At 35.7% G+C, this 18,153-nt stretch overlaps 1 protein-coding gene across 2 annotated transcripts in view; it reads left to right on the plus strand.

Moving 5' to 3' along the window:
- Window positions 1-18,153, plus strand: part of IPO8 (importin 8) — a 65,114-nt gene that overhangs the window by 22,904 nt on the left and 24,057 nt on the right. For both annotated transcript variants that reach the window (XM_021690482.2, XM_044914900.1), the window contains 9 exons: window positions 2,882-3,016; window positions 4,642-4,741; window positions 7,430-7,506; window positions 7,773-7,889; window positions 8,320-8,409; window positions 10,270-10,435; window positions 11,424-11,584; window positions 12,412-12,537; window positions 16,225-16,291. In XM_021690482.2, coding sequence (XP_021546157.1) covers window positions 2,882-3,016; window positions 4,642-4,741; window positions 7,430-7,506; window positions 7,773-7,889; window positions 8,320-8,409; window positions 10,270-10,435; window positions 11,424-11,584; window positions 12,412-12,537; window positions 16,225-16,291 — 1,039 coding nt within the window. The remainder of the gene's footprint in view (window positions 1-2,881; window positions 3,017-4,641; window positions 4,742-7,429; window positions 7,507-7,772; window positions 7,890-8,319; window positions 8,410-10,269; window positions 10,436-11,423; window positions 11,585-12,411; window positions 12,538-16,224; window positions 16,292-18,153) is intronic.

Genomic DNA, 18,153 nt, shown 5'->3' on the forward strand with positions numbered 1-18,153 from the left:
CATATTAATACATTATATATTAATAGGGGATGAAATGGCAGCTCTGGGAATCTAATACAGTGCAATCAGTTTTAAAACCAAATGTCCTAGGGTAGCTTCCACAAGAAGTGTCCTTCCAAACTCCTAGATGCTAGACTCAAACCTTTTTTTTTTTTTTTTTAAAGATTTTATTTATTTATTTTGAGAGAGAGAGAATGAGAGAGAACACATGAGAGGGGATAGGGTCAGAGCGCAAAGCAGACTCCCTGCCGAGCAGGGAGCCCAATGCAGGACTCCATCCAGGGACTCCAGGATCATGACCTGAGCCGAAGGCAGTCGCCTAACCAACTGAGCCACCCAGGCGCCCTAGACTCAATCCTTTTAAGCTTGTTGATACTCATGTCACAGTGACCTGTGCTTAGATTGGGTTCTTCTGTTAACTCTCTGACCTCTTATGGGTTTCTTATTCTCTATTCCTTTGATCCTCAGACTCTTTGTTCTAAGCTTTTATATCAGAAGATTTATGTAATGAATTGATCTGTTTCAAGAGGGTTGGAGCTCAGAAGTTAAGACCTTCAGCTGAGAACTTACACATTTTTGTGGAAGTTTGGGAACCATTCTGTACAGTGAAAATTAGTTCTTGGGAAATAATCCAAGTTGGTATTAATACTTAAAACCTACAGAGGACATTTGAGTGTGAAGATTGGTTGACCTGTATTGCCATTTAAGTCACATTTTTCTTTATATTTCAACAAATGAAGTTTAATAACTATTCCAGCACTGGCTGTATCAAAACCACAGTGAGGAAGCAAAGATTAATCAAACATGGTAAAAGCCATTAATGATATAGAGGGTGTTTCTAGATTTTTATAAATCTGTGCATATTAGTCTTCTTTATTGTCAGTGATATCAAGTTAAATACTTCAGTGCTGTCATCATAGATGGAATACTTCCTTTTATGGATGATCATTTCTAAAAAAGTACCTCGCAACAATTCAGGAAACTATGGTTGTAATTTTCTCACAAATTATTTTGTTGGTCCATAAGGCAGTCTGTAGGGAAAATTAGAATAATGATCTGTTAATGAACTAATGAAAATTAGTGAATAAAATGACCTGTTCAGCCATTCTCTGTGGAAACTAGGATAATCAGGAAGTGGGTCAGCTCTGTCTTCTGCTGTTTCCACTGCTGTTACAAGCATCCTGAAGTTGATGCCCTCTTGAAGTGTGCTCAGCCCAGTTTTTCCAGTGCCACCTAAACATATATATGTTGTACATACATACACTTTCAGATTTCATGGCCTTTCATCCATGTCATAAACTATTTGTACCTTGGTTACTTCAGGTATATATTCCTAGTATTTAAAAATTGTTTTCTTATGAAAAACTGTTCTCCCCTTCACTGTTGTTTCCTCTCCCACCACCTCCACCTGTAGAAGCCACGGCCGGCTTAGGAAGAATCGTGTGCAATAGCATCCACCTGTAGCTTGCCTCGCAGAAAGGGCATCTAAGTGATGGTGGGACTCCTGACAACTTTGATGAACCTGAATTTTACATAACTTGAACTGAATTCATTCTGAGTATATAAATTCTGTACATGTTTTGAAAGAACTCTTTATTTATTCAGCAGTTCAGTTTTAAGGTTGCTATAATGACATGCTCTGGGACCAGGAATTGGAAGATTTGGACTTTGTTGTAGTGCTGCCTCTGATGGAGGATCCTTGGGACAGTCGCAGCTGCTTTGGGCGTGGTTCCTTCCTCATAAATAATTTTTTTTTTAAATAAGACTTAAAAAATAACTTCAGTTTTGTGTTATGTTTACAAAGACTTTCTGTGGTCTGAGATTACAAAATAAAATTCTTCGATATTTTCTATTTTCTTTATTTTTATTTTTAAAGGTTTTATTTATTTATTTGAGAGAGAGAGAGAAGCATGAGAGGGGGGAGGGTCGGGAGGGTCAGAGGGAGAAGCAGACTCCCCGCCGAGCAGGGAGCCCGACGCGGGACTCGATCCCGGGACTCCAGGATCATGACCTGAGCTGAAGGCAGACGCTTAACTGACTGAGCCACCCAGGCGCTCCTTTAATATTTTCTTCTAGACATCCTATGCTTTCATTTTTTTGTTGACCTTGCTGAAATAGCTCCCCATCTGGAATTAATTTTGATATGGAGTTGAGTTAGGGAGCCGACTTACTTCTTTTTTTTCGTAGAGCTGATTTGTTGTCCTGATACTATTTTTTGGATAACTTACCATTCCTCTTCCAATTTGAGATTCAACTTTATCAAATATTACAATCTGTTTATGGTGTCTCTTGCTTTGTGGTTGTTTTCAGTTTTCACTTAGTGAAGTCTGTTATTATTTCTTTTAATAGGAGTCTTAACTTATTTGAAGAGCTCAGTTACATGGAATAGAGTGTAGACTTATTCTGAGTAGTTCCCTAGGTTAGAAGTGGGACAAATGGCTGGAAACTACAGTGAGACACCCTTGAATTCAATGTAACATGAACCTATCTAATAATTAAAACTGTCCTAGAGTTTTCTTTCTTTTTTTTTTTTTAAAGATTTTATTTATTTATTCGACAGAGAGATAGCACAAGTAGGCAGAGAGGCAGGCAGAGGGAGAGGGAGAAGCAGGCTCCCCTCCGAGCAGGGAGCCCGATGCGGGACTCGATGCAGGACCCTGGGATCATGACCTGAGCTGAAGGCAGACGCTTAACGACTGAGCCACCCAGGCGGCCCTGTCCTTGAGTATTCTCACAAAATGTTGATTTCCCCCAGAATCTGTTTTTTTTTTTTTTTTAATCTCTGTGGATTGTGGGTTTTATGTCATATCTAAAATGCCCCTCCCCTTAACCTTAAAATTATTTATGTTCTCCTGAACTTTTTTCCCCTCTTTTCCTGTAGGTACTACTAAAAATTTTAGACCAATATAGACAGAAAGAGTATGTAGCCCCCCGTGTTCTTCAGCAAGCATTCAACTATCTTAATCAAGGGATTGTTCATTCTGTCACCTGGAAGCAGATGAAGCCACACATACAGGTTAGTGTCAGGGAGTAGCTCTCCAAGATTTTTCTCTGGTTAAGCTAGGTTCTCCAGACAAAGTAGGTTACTAATCCTATATTATATATTTAATATATTTTTATTGCCATGAATAATTTCAAATGCATGCAGTCTTATATCTGATATGACAGGCTTGGGAGTTTAAGTATTTGAGAAGAGTGAGGCCTTCAAGTTTAATGAGTTGTAAGACCTGGATTCACTTGGTCTTGCTTGGAGTCTCATTTAGCCTCAGTTTATTTTCTGTTCAGTCAGGTAATATTTTTCTGTCCTTATCTAAAGGTTGCTAGGCTCAAATTGGTATTTTATGTGATAACATTTTGAAAAGAGTCACCAAGACTCTACTAAGGTAGTATTATTTTGCAGGAAATGAAACAAGGTCATTTTCTTTTGTAGGTATGAGCTAACAAGGTTTTTATCTCTCTTTGGGGATTAAATTTGAAGTTTTCTGTTAAATCAGTTGTTTACTTAAAGATAGAATTCAGCATCATTGTTTAATTAAAGAACAAATGAGAATGAAAAATTATTGGCCATTAATAAATGAATTCTTATTTGCATATAGATAATTTTGGATAATTCAAAGATGCTAGGAACTGAATTTTTTTCCCTCTCAAACTAAGAATTCTTAAATTCTATAATCTTTATGATAATATCTAAAAAGGAAAATAAATTCTTTTACTTTGCCTTTGGTGTTCAGGATAGAATTTGTTTAGTGTTACCTTATTACTGGTCTTATAAATGTAATATATTTTGTATTGTTTCTGTGGACATCTTAATAGTATTTGTCTAATCCCCTTGATCAAATAGTGATAGTTTCTTTGCAACTAATAAAGATACCGATTTCATTTTATATACTATGTTGTTACAAATTAAGAGTGGATTTCTTTTCTTATTGCCTTTCGCCTTATTTTTTACATTGCTGTAATGTAGGAATAAGAAAAGTCCAGTCCCTCAGTTGAATTTTTTTCTCCTAGAATTTAATTTGGAATAAGTGAGAAGAGATGATCCTGTTTTTACATATGTAGTTGTTAAAGCACAAACGGGCTTAGTAGAGCTTTAGCAGCAGAGTACATAGAGGCTATTAGATATGATTTCTTTTTTTCCCCACCTGAAATCTACATTTCTAGAGTAGGAAATTTTTTTGAAAATGGAAGAGGAAAAGAAATTTTAATATTGCTCGTACATTGACATTTAGGGCCAAAATGGAAATATAAAAATGTTTACAATAAGAAACACAATAGTAAATATAACCTTGGCTTGATATTTATTTTTCTTTCTTAAAGAATTAAGGTGTGTTTAATATTGATTTGTTAGTAAAACTTTATTATCGCCGCTGTTGCTTCAAAGAATAGCATTTCCATTCATCTCTTTCACTATACTTCTAATCAGTTATTGTTTAAAAGCAATCTTAAGTTTAACTCTTTCTCCCCTGCTCCCCCAGGCTCTTGCTTTCCTGTTTTCCCCTCAGCCAGTGCAAGCTTACCACAAAGATTAATATAACAGTCTGGAAAACTAACATCATAAAGGCTGTCAGTAAATACGTTATTAATACTTCCCAAATTTGAATAGCCCATAGCCATTTGTTATTTTGTTTTGTTTTTTCTCAGAATATCTCTGAAGATGTGATTTTTTCTGTGATGTGTTATAAAGATGAGGATGAAGAGCTGTGGCAAGAAGATCCATATGAGTACATAAGAATGAAATTTGGTAATCAAGATGATTTTATTCCTCATCAGTTCCTGGATATGTAGAGTAATATAACTAAGTTTATATTTTTAAGCCGATTTTATTTGTTAAGTTCCCAAAGTTCTGCATTGCCTGATAAACTCTGAAACTCATGAGAGTTTGATGTTCTATTGAGCCAATGGACTTGAGGCCTTAGCATTTTGATGTTGGAAAGCCGTCTTGTTCATCCCTTTTAGGGGTGCTGAAGCAGTCATGGAACTGTCTACAACTTTTTCTGTTGTGATGCTGATCTGGAGGGACCGTCCCTTTCTCTACCTTTTGGGGTACCCATTTGTAGATTGGGTTGTTCGTCGTCTGGGAGATTATTTGGATTTCTGCATATTTTGGGAGCATCCCAATTTAGTATGCCTCTTAATCTTAGTGGCTAAGTATTCCACAAGAGAGTGAGAATATCACTGTGTGACCCTGTTCTCTGGAGGAAGCTTTTCACTTGGATCTTTCCGGAAGTTCCTGAACTGTGTAGGTCGCTTGAGTTCATTCCCTTTTATCCTTGGTTTAAACTAATTGCTTCTTGGAACACTCAGGCACTTCACATAGCAGAATGTTACTTGTGTACCTCTTTCTCCTGCAACTTAGTGCTTTTTGAGGGCAGGGACTTTATCTTGTTTACTTGCTTTATTTTGCATTCTCCATCCCTTCTCCACCTCTCCATTCCTCTGCTAGTGCTTGGCTCTAGTCTGCCTTCCATAAACGTTAGAATAAATAATCGATAAAACTAGCACTGCCCCCCCCGCACGTTGGAGATAGTGAGAACGCAGTGCTTTTCCCTTGTTGCGCCAGGTGTCTCCGGCTACTTGAGTTAAGCCTGCTGGTAGAGATGCTAGATGATTGGGTTATGTTGCTTTTACAGTGCTTTGTATTTGGTATCATTTGATTCAGTAACCGAGGGAATGCCTCTTCTCTTGGAGACAAAGTACCGGAGGAGCAAATGAAGGAGAAACAATATTTACACATCTGACTTATCCCTCCGTTCTACTGTTTCCTTTTGAAAATCATTTTACGTATGCATGATTTATTATTTCCCCTTCCTAATGCCTTTGTTTTCCTGGGAGTGGAATGATTAGCCAGTCTTTCTTCTATTTTCAAGGTATTCTTTTAGTGTTTAGTTTGTCTATAATACCTGTGTGTTTTTGTAACGACCAGAGTATTTGTTTAGTGTTCAGAAAGCTACCATTATTTCACTTACTCTTTATGTCAAATAGGATAGTATCTCAGTTTTTAGAAATATAATAATAAAGAGTTGTGAGTGTTGATTGACAGAATTTACATTTTATTGATTAAAAGAGAATATGGATAATTCAAGACTGAAGTGCTTTTTTGAAAAAAATCATTTTCTTTTGTGGACTAGGATAAGTGCCTACTATTTGATATGTATATTTTACTTTTGGATAACTATAGGGAAGAACAGTTACACAATTAGGTAGTTTTCTTTTTATATTTTTGTCATTTACAATTATTTATATGAATGAAGTATTCTTAATCTAAATGCATTGACATTAATAATGTTTTTAGATTTGGTAGAAACTGAGAGCGCAGGCTCTTGATGTTAAGACAGTGTGGGTGCAATTCTGTCTTGGTCCCTTACTCATTGTGTGACTGGGGGCAAGCTACTTAGTCTCTGAGATGCACTGTTTTCAGCTATAAAATCAGCAATATTAATAGTGTTGGGAGGATTAAGTCGGTTAATACATGTATACTACCTTCTTTAACTGCTTAGAGTAGAATATAGATGCTTGTCAAATCTTAGCATAGTGCCTGCCAAAGAGTAAGTTCTGGGCACAGTAGGTCATCTCATGAGTATAGTGTCTGGCACTCAATACGTGTTAGTTATTAGTATTATTACATTTGTATTTTATATTTTGGCAAAGACTTAGATTTGGTTTTATTTTTCTATTTAAATATGGACATATGAGATACTTTTCAAATATCTGCCTGTTCTGAAATTTGTGAAGATTTTCACGATGTTCAGTGGTGTGTTTTAAATAGGTGTATATTCAATAAATACCCATTGGACGCCTGCTGAATCTACCTGTTGACAGAGCCAAACCCTGGCCTAGTGGTCCCCTAAGGCTTTTACACGTGTGGTTTCCTTTGTTCGGAGAGCTTTCTTTAGATTTCCATGTAGAGTTTTCTCCCTCCTTCGTTCAGTTTCTGCTTAAGTGTTACCCCAACAGAGAATTAAAGAGGCTCTCCCTGACACCATATTTAAACTAGCACTCTGTATAACGTCACTTTCTTTCTCCTTACCCTATCATACCTATTGTGTGTGTATGTGTATAATCTGTTTCTTTCTCTCACCTTGTGATTTCTGTGAGAACCCTTTTTGTTTGTTCTTTGTATCCCCAGAGCCTTGAGCAGTGCCTGGCACATAGTAAGCACTAAATAAATTTTTGTCCTCAGTGAAACAGATATGCCTAATATATATTGTTCTCTTTAATATGATTGTTTAAAAGGACAACATATAGAGTTTGATAAATAATTGTTGTGCATGGGAGCACTGATGATATATCCTTCACCTTTTTATCTGTAAACCAGTGTCGTGTATGGGCAGTTTTATTTTTTTGTTTAGGCATAGTGGTCAGTCGGGTTCAAAGTCTATAATAAGTAATTGTATTTTTGCTAATGTGCTTTAACCTTTTAAAATCCTAGATATTTTTGAAGATTATGCTTCTCCCACCACAGCAGCCCAGACTCTCTTGTATACTGCTGCAAAGAAAAGAAAAGAGGTATGCAGTTACTCTTTTTAAGTCCAAAATTGAAACATTAGTTACACCCCTACTATTTAAAAAATTACATTGTTCATTATAATCTATCACTTGAATGTTTTCCTGTCCTAGTTAGGGAAAAGGGTTGTTTTCTTAATTATAATTGCTTGATAAAACACAATAAAATGGCTTTACTTTTGAAAATCTGTGTATCATACTTAATACTGTAGTAGTAAGGCAGTGAAAGCTCACATAGACTAAAATGGATTATTCTTTTTTTTTTCTAGGTGTTGCCCAAAATGATGGCATTTTGTTATCAGATCCTAACAGACCCGAACTTTAACCCAAGGAAGAAAGATGGAGCCCTGCATGTGATTGGCTCGCTGGCTGATATTTTATTGAAGGTCAGGCTACTCATAATATAATTTACTTAAGCACAGGCAAATATGAAAGTTGTGAATAATTTAAAACCTGTGACTGCTTCTGCATAATTGAGTTGACTGTAAACATCCTTTTTTCTGTCACCTGTTTCTTTAATTAAAAAGAAAATTTCACTTGTGTCAGTTTTTCAGTGTGAAACTGTTGCCATATGAAAAAAGGGTACAAAATGACTAGTGTTATTTATTGCTACAAAAATCGATCAGTATCAAATTATATGTAAGGTACTGTTTCTGTCTTGTTTAAAAATATACAATATGTAGGTCAAATAATTTTATAAAATTGTACATGGAAATATATTAAGCATAAGTCATAATAAACATACTGTATTAGTTTTGATTTTTATATATGAACAAGGCATCACTAAGTTGAAACTTCATTTCTGCTTCCTTACAGAAGAGTTTATTCAAGGACCAAATGGAGTTGTTGCTGCAGAACCATGTATTTCCGTTACTGTTGTCTAACCTGGGCTATCTTCGAGCTAGAGTAAGTTTTCCATATTTCCATTATGTATCTTTTTTTTTTTTTTCATTATGTATCTTAAAGTGTTCATTTGAGGGGCGCCCAGCTAGCTCAGTCAGAAAAGCATGCGACTTGATGTTGGTGTAGAGATTATTAAAAAAAAAATAAACTTAAAAAAATTTTCATTGGTAAGATAATTATTGAATAAATGTTTTTGGATAAATTGACCTTTTACCATATATTGGGATAAAATGAAGTCAATTAGAATGTCCCTTATGGTCACCCAAGCTAATAAAAAACAAACTAGTAAATAAGGGATTTACAGATTTTAATTCCAGCTGCTTTAAATGTTCACCCTAGCCTTACTTGCTGCATTTGTAACACATGCAGGGATGGGGATAATGTTACAGCAATAATACAATGTAAATTCATAAACTGATTAATTTTCAGTGTCTAAAACAGCATGAAATTCTAGTTTGGCTAAAAACTTGATTAGTATAAATTGTATATTAGGTTGCTATATATGCCTTAGAAAATAATAATCCATTTAAACTTATTCATGTTCTAAGTGTATATTACTTCTGAAATCAATATCTTTTATGGAGAAATAAAAATAGAACATTAATTCAAGAGCCTAGTATTTATCTTTATAACTACATCAACACAAAGAATGTCTTGCTATGAAGAACATATGTTAACAATGTCTTACACACAAAAGCATTTTATAAACAGAAGGCAGTGTTCACTGGGGAAGTATTTGGGCACATGCAGATTAGAGGTGCAGAGGGTGTACAAGTATTTTTATAGGTAGGCTGTTGTTTTTGACAGGCTCTATGAATTGTAACTCTCCTGCTAAAAAGTCTGTGGCGATTCAAATTACCGGTAATAGTGTTGTATGTACATAGAGAATTAAAGTAATAATATGATTCTGTGGTCTAATAGTTTAAAATTTGGTAACCTCTAGAAGGTTTAAAATTCTTCATAGCTCAGGGGCACCTGGGTGGCTCAGTCGTTAAGCGTCTGCCTTCAGCTCAGGTCATGATCCCAGGGTCCTGGGATCGAGCCCCGCATTGGGCTCTCTGCTCAGCGGGAGGCCTGCTTCTCCCTCTCCCACTGCCCCTGCTTGGGTTCCCTCTATCGCTGTGTCTCTCTCTGCCAAATAAATAAATAAAAAATCTTAAAAAAAAAAATTCTTCATACCTTATATGAGCAAAAAAAAAAAAAAAAAAGGAACCTTGCTAAGTCCTGATGCTAGTAAGGGAAAATAATGTTTCATTTGTTTGATGTGAAGGCCAGCAAATGAAAGTCAAACAATGGTTTGTAGTAGCTCTTACATATAACTAACAAATTAGTTATGAATCATAGTATTTATTAAGCTTGAACAGGATTTCTTTTTTCAGAGACACTTCAATTTGGTTCCATTTTCTTTTCCTTGTGAAAAATTCATATAGATAATTTAGAAGTTAACAAAACTGCCTTTTTTTTTTTTTTTTAAAGATTTTATTTATTTATTTATTTGCCAGAGAGAGACACAGCGAGAGAGGGAACACAAGCAGGGGGAGTGGGAGAGGGAGAAGCAGGCTTCCTGCTGAGCAGGGAGCCCAATGTGGGGCTCGATCCTAGGACTCTGGGATCACGACCCGAGCCGAAAGCAGACGCCTAGCAACTGAGCCACCCAGGTGCCCCCAAAACTGCCTTTTTAAATAAAAAAAAATGGGAGATCCAGAAGTTAGCAACCAAGGCTAATATGCTACCCTCCCAAAACAAACAGTACTTGGTAGAGTTAACTATATTTTACTTAGTAAGAAGTTCCTTTATGCATGACTTTATTATGGAATGCCATAATCCTAATAGTTCCATACTTAATTTCTTTTTCTAACATAGTCCTGTTGGGTACTTCATGCATTCAGTTCTTTGAAGTTTCATAATGAGCTCAATCTAAGAAACGCAGTTGAATTGGCAAAGAAGAGCCTGATTGAAGATAAGGAGATGCCTGTCAAAGTTGAAGCTGCCCTTGCTCTCCAGTCATTAATTTCTAACCAGACACAAGGTAAAGCCAAAAATACCTTTTAGGAGGTTTATTCTATTTTTATTTTTGACATAGTCTTCTCAAATAGTTTCTTTACTTCCTTCCCTAATAAGGATGATTTTCTGTGTCTTAAGGTGCAGGGTTTAGATTTCTGAGCCTTTGTCTCCTCAGAATTTTATAGAATTTTATTCTTCTCCTTTTCTGGTTTCCAGAAAAATTTCAGATTAGGAAATAAGTTGGTAATCATTGGGCACTGGGGTATACTGGGAATCCAGTGACCTGGTGTCTAGTTTTGATTGTGCTACGAGGTTGCTGTGTCAACTTGGGCAAGGCACACCATATGTCAAGGGTTAGATAGCCATATATTTAAATTCACGGGCTTGGACTAGATGGCCTCAGGAGTCCTTTCAATTCTAGGATTCTATGATTCTACTAGTTGTGAAAGTAGCAAGTGGTATTTCTAGCGAGTGATAACACAGATAAATCATTTGTTTGTTTAGAAGATTATTGTTTAAAGTTCAGGTTAACCCTTGAAGGTAAATTCAGTTTTATGAAGAACATGAACCTAGTTTACTTCTATTCAGCAGTGTTTCAGTGGATATTGTACAGGGATATGTGGTGGGAAACGGGCACGTGCCCATCACTATTGGGCATAGTTTTTATGTACATGATTTTTTTTTTACACTTGTATCTTGATGACATAATCATGTCCTATAAGTCATGCTGATGATAGAGCATTTGTATAATTAGAATTTCTCAATGAAAGCTTTTGGCATTTTGGGTAGGACAGTTCTTTCCCATGTGTAGGATTGATACCCCAATTACTTAAAAGGAAATGGATATATTGGTGAAGATTATTTTGGTACAGCTTTGTGTCTTATTTACCATAGAGCAAGTATCTGCCAAGAATCTGTTACTCTGTGCCACTTTACCTTGTGACCAAGTTGATTCCTTTCACCACTTGTGAATGCCTAAGTTTTTACTGATTTTGTTTGTTTTATTGCATTAGCTAAGGAATATATGAAGCCGCACGTGAGGCCTATCATGCAGGAGCTGTTGCACATTGTTAGAGAGACGGAAAATGACGATGTTACTAATGTTATCCAGAAGATGATATGCGAATATAGCCAAGAAGTAGCCTCAATTGCTGTTGATATGACCCAACATTTGGTAAGAATGGGCAAAGTCTTATGTTAGTTTGAAAGTAAATTCAGCCTTGAATAATAAAAATAAAAAGCCTTGACTTACCTGAATAAATTAAATTCCAAAATTTGGAGTTTAGTTTATAAGCCTTTGAAATGTTAATATAAAAATGTTTGCTCTAGTAATTCTGACAGTTGTTAATTTCTGTGGTCAGTTGTACTTAAATCTAATAACATTGGGATCATTTCATCTGTAATATTTTGAGATTTCATAATGATGTGCTTTGATGTGAGCCTTCTAAATTTTCACTTTCTGAGCTTTGAATCTGGAAACTCTTTCAGTTTTGGGCAATTTCTTGAATTACTTATTTGATTAATTTATCCCTACCATTTCTTCCCCCTGTTCTATAGTTCTGATATGGAATATTGGGTCAGGACCAAGTCTTTAATTTTTCTGCCTTTTTTCTCCTGTCTTCCATGTCTGTCTTTTTTGTTTCATTTTCTGGGTGATTTCTTGACTATGTCTTCTACCTTTCACCAAATTTTTCATTTGACTATTGGTAGATTTCACTTTTTCCCAGACTTTGGATTTATTTGTTTAATGATAACCGGAAGTTTTAGCCATCTAATTGTTATAACTAATGTATATTCTACTCTAGTGATTAGATAAGGAAAAAATGGCCATATTTTAAACATACAGTTTCTGTCATTGATTTACTCGGCAAAGTATGTAACTTAAGTTTGAGCAAGGCTGACATCTAGATGAGTGCCCCTGCCTTTTTATTAACTTATATCAACAGCGAGGGATAAGTATAACAGTACTGATTGTTGAATATGTGTATGTTATGTTCATAGGCTGAGATATTTGGCAAAGTTCTTCAAAGTGATGAATATGAAGAAATTGAAGACAAAACAGTAATGGCTATGGGAATTTTACATACTATTGATACTATCTTGACAGTTGTAGAAGATCATAAAGAGGTGGGATTTCTTTATGTTTTATTATGTCACTGTAATAACATTAACTGAAATTTACATGATCAATGGGCATGACTTTAAAATTGCTATTTTGTTATGTTGCTAGATTTTAAAAATTACCTTCAGATATTAAAGGAACATACTAAAATAGCTGAAGGGGGGAATATTACATATTGTTGTAAGATACATAGTATATTCCTTTGTACTAAACTGAATTTAGTTTATCACATCTGCTATGTTCTAGACTAGATTGTTGGGGAATATCAAGTTGAATAAGACATGAGCTCTGCCTTGTGGAACCCACAGTCTGGTCTTCTTGGTAGAGAGAGAGAGCCATTCAGTCACAGTGGCAGATATTAAATAATGGAACAAAATTCGAATGTAAGAAACATCATGAGAATGGAAGGAAAGAAGAGCTTAAAACATCATCTTTCCTAAACTGAATTCCAGAAGAATATTGGGATAAGAATTTGTGTAGACAGTTATTAAGTGCTTTCCCCTCTATTAGCTGATAGAATTATACTAATGTTACTATGCGATCACTAGAGCAAGTAAATGGTAGTGTCCCTGTGCAGAAGTGGAAAACAAGTTCAGGTGGTATTGAGAGACTTGCTCACAGCCACAGAGTTTTGGGTTTGCAGTCAGATTATTCTGATAATATATCCATTCATCTCCACCTGAAACATTCTTCTCTCCTCCCCAAGCATTATATAGCCTCTCCTTAAAAATCAGATTTGAGTTCGTTATTTCTGTGAGCTCAAGCTGACTTGCTCGGCAATGGTGGCAGCTCCTGTTTTGAACAGTGTGACTTAGGAAGCAGGTGCCGGTTCTTTAAATAGCCATTGTTAAACCCTGTGGCTGTTGATTTATCCTGTGTTTATCACATACCAATGGAAGAGCACCAGATTATTTTTTTTTTAATTTTAAAATATTTTATTTATTTATTTGACAGAGAGAAAGCGAGAGAGGGAACACAAGCAGGGGGATGGGAGAGGGAGAAGCAGGCTTCCTGCGGAGCAGGGGGCCTGATGCGGGGCTCGATCCCAGGGTCCTGGGGTCATGACCTGAGCTGAAGGCAGACGCTTAACGACTGAGCCACCCAGGCGCCCCTGATTACAGTTTGATATTCTTTTCCTGGGCAGGCCTCCTTCACCTAAAAGGCTGAATGTGAATTTTTACTTCCATATTCGTTATTTTGTTTTATTTTTGTATCCTTGTTAAAACTGTATGGGCCATTCAGAATAGTGAGATGTTCCAAATTAAATTACAGTAAGTATACTTAAGGATAATTCTTTCGCCTTATATGCAGAACTTGTATTTTAAATTTGGAGAGACCTTAGAAATCCCCTAGTCCAGTTTTCCAGAATATGTGTGTGTGGAGGATGGGCAGGAGTAAAATGAGCAGCAGGATCAGTTTGAAAATAAAATAGTATTTTACCTTTTCCTTTTAATTTTTTTACTCTTGATGTTAAATTTATTTTGCATTACAAGTAAAAGAGCATGTGAACTTACTGTGATTGTCAAAGGAGGCACGGTTTAAAATTGAGAAGCACTAATCAAATCCAGCTTCCTAACCTACAGATGAAAAAAAACTCAAAAACTGAAAGCCTTCAGTAAGTGGCTTTTCCAAGGTCATAGATAATTAGAGGCAAAACAAGGGCTGGAATCTTGGTCTCCTGACTGCCTGTCCTGTGATCTTGAACTTTGACTTATTAAAAGCAAACTTTGAGAAGAATCTTTCCTTAAAAGGAAAAATCACATGTGTATGAATACATGTACAAACACTTAATGTATGCAGAACAAAACTAGAAATCTAAACCAGATGCTTATGCATATGTAGTTTTTCTTTAATGGTTTTAAATATATTGACAGATTTTTAAACTGGGAGATTTTTGGATCCTTTGAACTTTAAGACGGAACTTTATTTTTTTTCTATTTTTTTTTTTTTTTAACAGTCGTTGTTAACATTTATTGTATATTCTTCCAAATAATGTTGATGCACATATGTCTCTTTCCAGGGCTGGTTTTCAGGGATATGCAGTGATAAATAAGCGTATCAGTTATTTACAACTGGCAGCTGTTCTTGGTGTCTATGCCTACTGGTGGCAAAATATGTTGATTATTTAAGACAGTACTTTAAAGCTGAATATTCAGAGAATATGCCCCAAACTTGAAATAGGAGACTCAGATGAAAAATGTAACCCATGATGGAGTTTAATTTTTGCTTACTTAAAAAATATTTAGTATAACGTATGTTGAAAAATCCAAAAGATGTGAAAAGATAGTGAAAATTCACCTTCTCCCTCAGCTCCCCAGATCTAATTCTCTCTGGAGGTAGGTCCTCTACAAGGTTTTCCTTCCAGAGATTTTTTTCTATTGTAATAGCTAAGCAAAAAAACCGAGTGTGTGTATTTTTCTTTTATGAAAATGATAGCATACAGTTTTTATCTGCCATTTTTGAATTGCTGTTGGTGATCCTTCCATATTAGTCACTTAAGTTAAATATTTTTAGTAGTTGCATAATATTCCTTTATATAATATGTCAAGTTTATTTAACTGGTCCCTCATTAATGAATATAATTTAACTGTCCCTTGTTAAATGGAATCTTGGTTGAAACTGACCGCAAACATTGCTATAGTGAGTGGCCTTTTACATGTCATCTGCACAGGTAATAATATGTCTGGAGAGCAAAGTCCTTGAAGTGGAATTGCTGGGTCAAAGGATGTATTTATGAGTAAGCTTGAGAGATATTGCTAACTTGGCCAAGTTACACTTTCCAAATCAATGGACAGCAGTGTCTCACTTCCCAGCCACGTACTTTTTGATCATTACCAGTCTGATAGGTGTAAAGTGGTAACCTGGGGCTTAGAATTTGTACTCTTACCATGTATTTGAGTGAACATCTTGTTAAAAGCTTAAGGTCTGTTTATATTTCTTTTTCATAACCTTTGCCTTTTTTTCTGTTGATTTGATTTCATGGGAGGGAATTTGATCTTTGTGGTACCATTTGAAAATAATTCCCTCCATTTTTCATTTATCTCTGACTTCCCCCTACCCCATGCAGATATTAATTTTTGAAATCAAGTACCTTGATATATTTATTTCTGATTTCTGTGCTTTGAGCCATTTTCCATCTTCAGGATTATACACAACTTCTTTTCATTTCTTCTAGTATTCTTATGGCCAAGTTTTCACATTGAAATCTTTCATTCCTTAGGAACTTATTTTGGTATAAAATATGAGCTAAGGAACTAACTTAATTTGTAATTTTATTACAGATTTAACTCCCACTTTTATCATTAGTTTACTTTTCAGAATTTCTTCATTTTATATATATATATATATATATATTTTAAAATATTTTATTTTTTTATTTATTTGACAGAGAGAGAGAGCAAGAGCAGGAACACAAGCAGGGGGAGTGGGAGAGGGAGAAGCAGACTCCCCACCGAGCAGGGAGCCCGATGTGGTGCTTGATCCCAGGACTCTGGGATCGTGACCCCAGCCGAAGGCAGACACTTAACGACTGAGCCACTCAGGCGCCCTCTTGGTTATATTTTTCACTTGAAATTTAGAATTGTCAACTTCTCCTCTCAAAAAAGTCCTGTTGGTATTTTTATTGGGCTAATATTTATAGAGTAAGGGTTATCATGATGAATTTTAAACTAAATGTTTAAATTTGTCTTTAGGTTACTCAGCAGTTAGAGAATATCTGTCTACGGATCATTGATCTTGTTTTACAGAAACATGTAATTGGTAAGTTCAAAGGTAGAGTAAAAAGGTAAACTGATATTTTTTTAATTTGGTGAACTTAAAGTGCATTTTTAGCCCTTCAAATTCAACAATATGGACAACTTGAGGAAGAGAAGCTTGCATTTTCTTCTGTTTTTGGATATACTTTCTAGTATTGTATATTTATATTTTCATTTAGAGAAAAATTTAATACATCCAATGAAGAATTTTTAGTCTTGGAATTTTTAAAGGACAGAGAACTTTAAATTTTATATTTTTAGAAAGGAAGAACTGGGATGAGGTTCAGGTGAGTTACTTTAATCTGGAATTGAAAAATGTGAAATGACAGACCTGTGTCCTGTCAGAAGTATGAAATAATTGTTGTTCTGTTATATTATAGTGCCTGACTTCTGAGTAGAATGAGTAACTAATAGAATCAGGGTGTTGCAAACTGATGGCAATTTGTAGAGGAGACTGTTTTCCCATAGTATCCAAGCATTTTAAAGGTGGCAGCCCCAAGTCACGTGGGCAAGAGGGAGATGCAGCCTTTATAGTGTGCAGACAGAAAGGTGGAAGAAAAGCATGTGACTGCTTAAGAGCGGTTGTCTCCAAACTTTTTATCATTCATACCATTAGTAAAAAATTGAGCATGTACTTCTAATATAGGTGAATAATATTTGAATGCATATTATAGGCAATATACATGCTACTAAATTACATTTACATCCATAAAAATAGAAATGTAAAAGGATGGGATTAAATGTCTATATATATAAAATGTTGTAATACATTATTTTCCATTCTCAGTGGATTATCTTGTACACTGCCTAGGTACATCCTCCTTCCCTTTGAAATCATTGCTATAAAGCAGTAGTTCTCAAACTTTGGTGTGCATAAGAATCACCTGGAGCCACTTAAAATGACATTTCTGGACCGTAACCCTAGAGATTCTGATAAGCAAAAAAAGAATATACTCACTGATGCCCTTATTCACGGAAGAGATTGTAACTGAAGATTCTCCATTTAAATTTAAAGTAAAGTAATCTTGAGGAGTGAAACCATGAAGTAAGGCGAAGAGAAATAGTTTATACCAACCTTCTAATCTACCTCCCCCAGCTGTTTGATTTGAGCAATTGCAACATCAGGATGTTAAGGAAATAGCCCTATTTTTGGCTGCAGTGGGTAGAGGAGAAAGCCATGGCTCCAGTTGCCTGTCTGATACCCCATCCCTAGCCCTATGGTGATGGATGATCTTTCTTATGTTTTTAGCTGTAATGTTAATGGCCCATTTTGAACCAATATTTGGCTATATAGGATCTTAGATAAGAAAAAAAATATATATATATATATATATATATATATATGGGCTGACTCTCTTACTCCAGGACCTCCACCCCAGCAGCCTGACTTCATTTGTGTCCATGGTCTAGTCTCTTTCCATTGTCCCACTTTATTTTTTCCCTGGCCTGTTTTCATTGCTAATTTACTCCTAAAATTTCATTTATTATTAGAAGCCAGGGCTAGCTATTAACTGCTTCAACTGCTTTATCTTACACAGGAATCAAAGTAAAGTACAACCATTCTATCCTAACAGTCAGTCTTCTTGGTTGAGAATGCTTGAAATAACTTCTGCTGCATTCAGGCGTAAATGGAATTTAGCGGAAGGATGTTTGGTAGCTCACTGAATCTGTGGGGAGGCTGGAGTTGGCTGGAGCCCCACTTCTAGTTGCCCTAGAAGTGGTCTGCCGAGGAGGCCAGTGCTGCCTTTATCAACACGGGGTCCTGCACTACTGCCCACCACAGTCCAGACTCTAGTACAGCCACAAAAAATAATCTGCAATAGCTTCACGCCTTCTAGTTTCTCTGTCAAGTTTCAAAGGCCTGAT

The sequence above is a fragment of the Neomonachus schauinslandi genome, chromosome 5, assembly GCF_002201575.2.
Source record: "Neomonachus schauinslandi chromosome 5, ASM220157v2, whole genome shotgun sequence".
Classification (NCBI taxonomy): domain Eukaryota; kingdom Metazoa; phylum Chordata; class Mammalia; order Carnivora; family Phocidae; genus Neomonachus; species Neomonachus schauinslandi.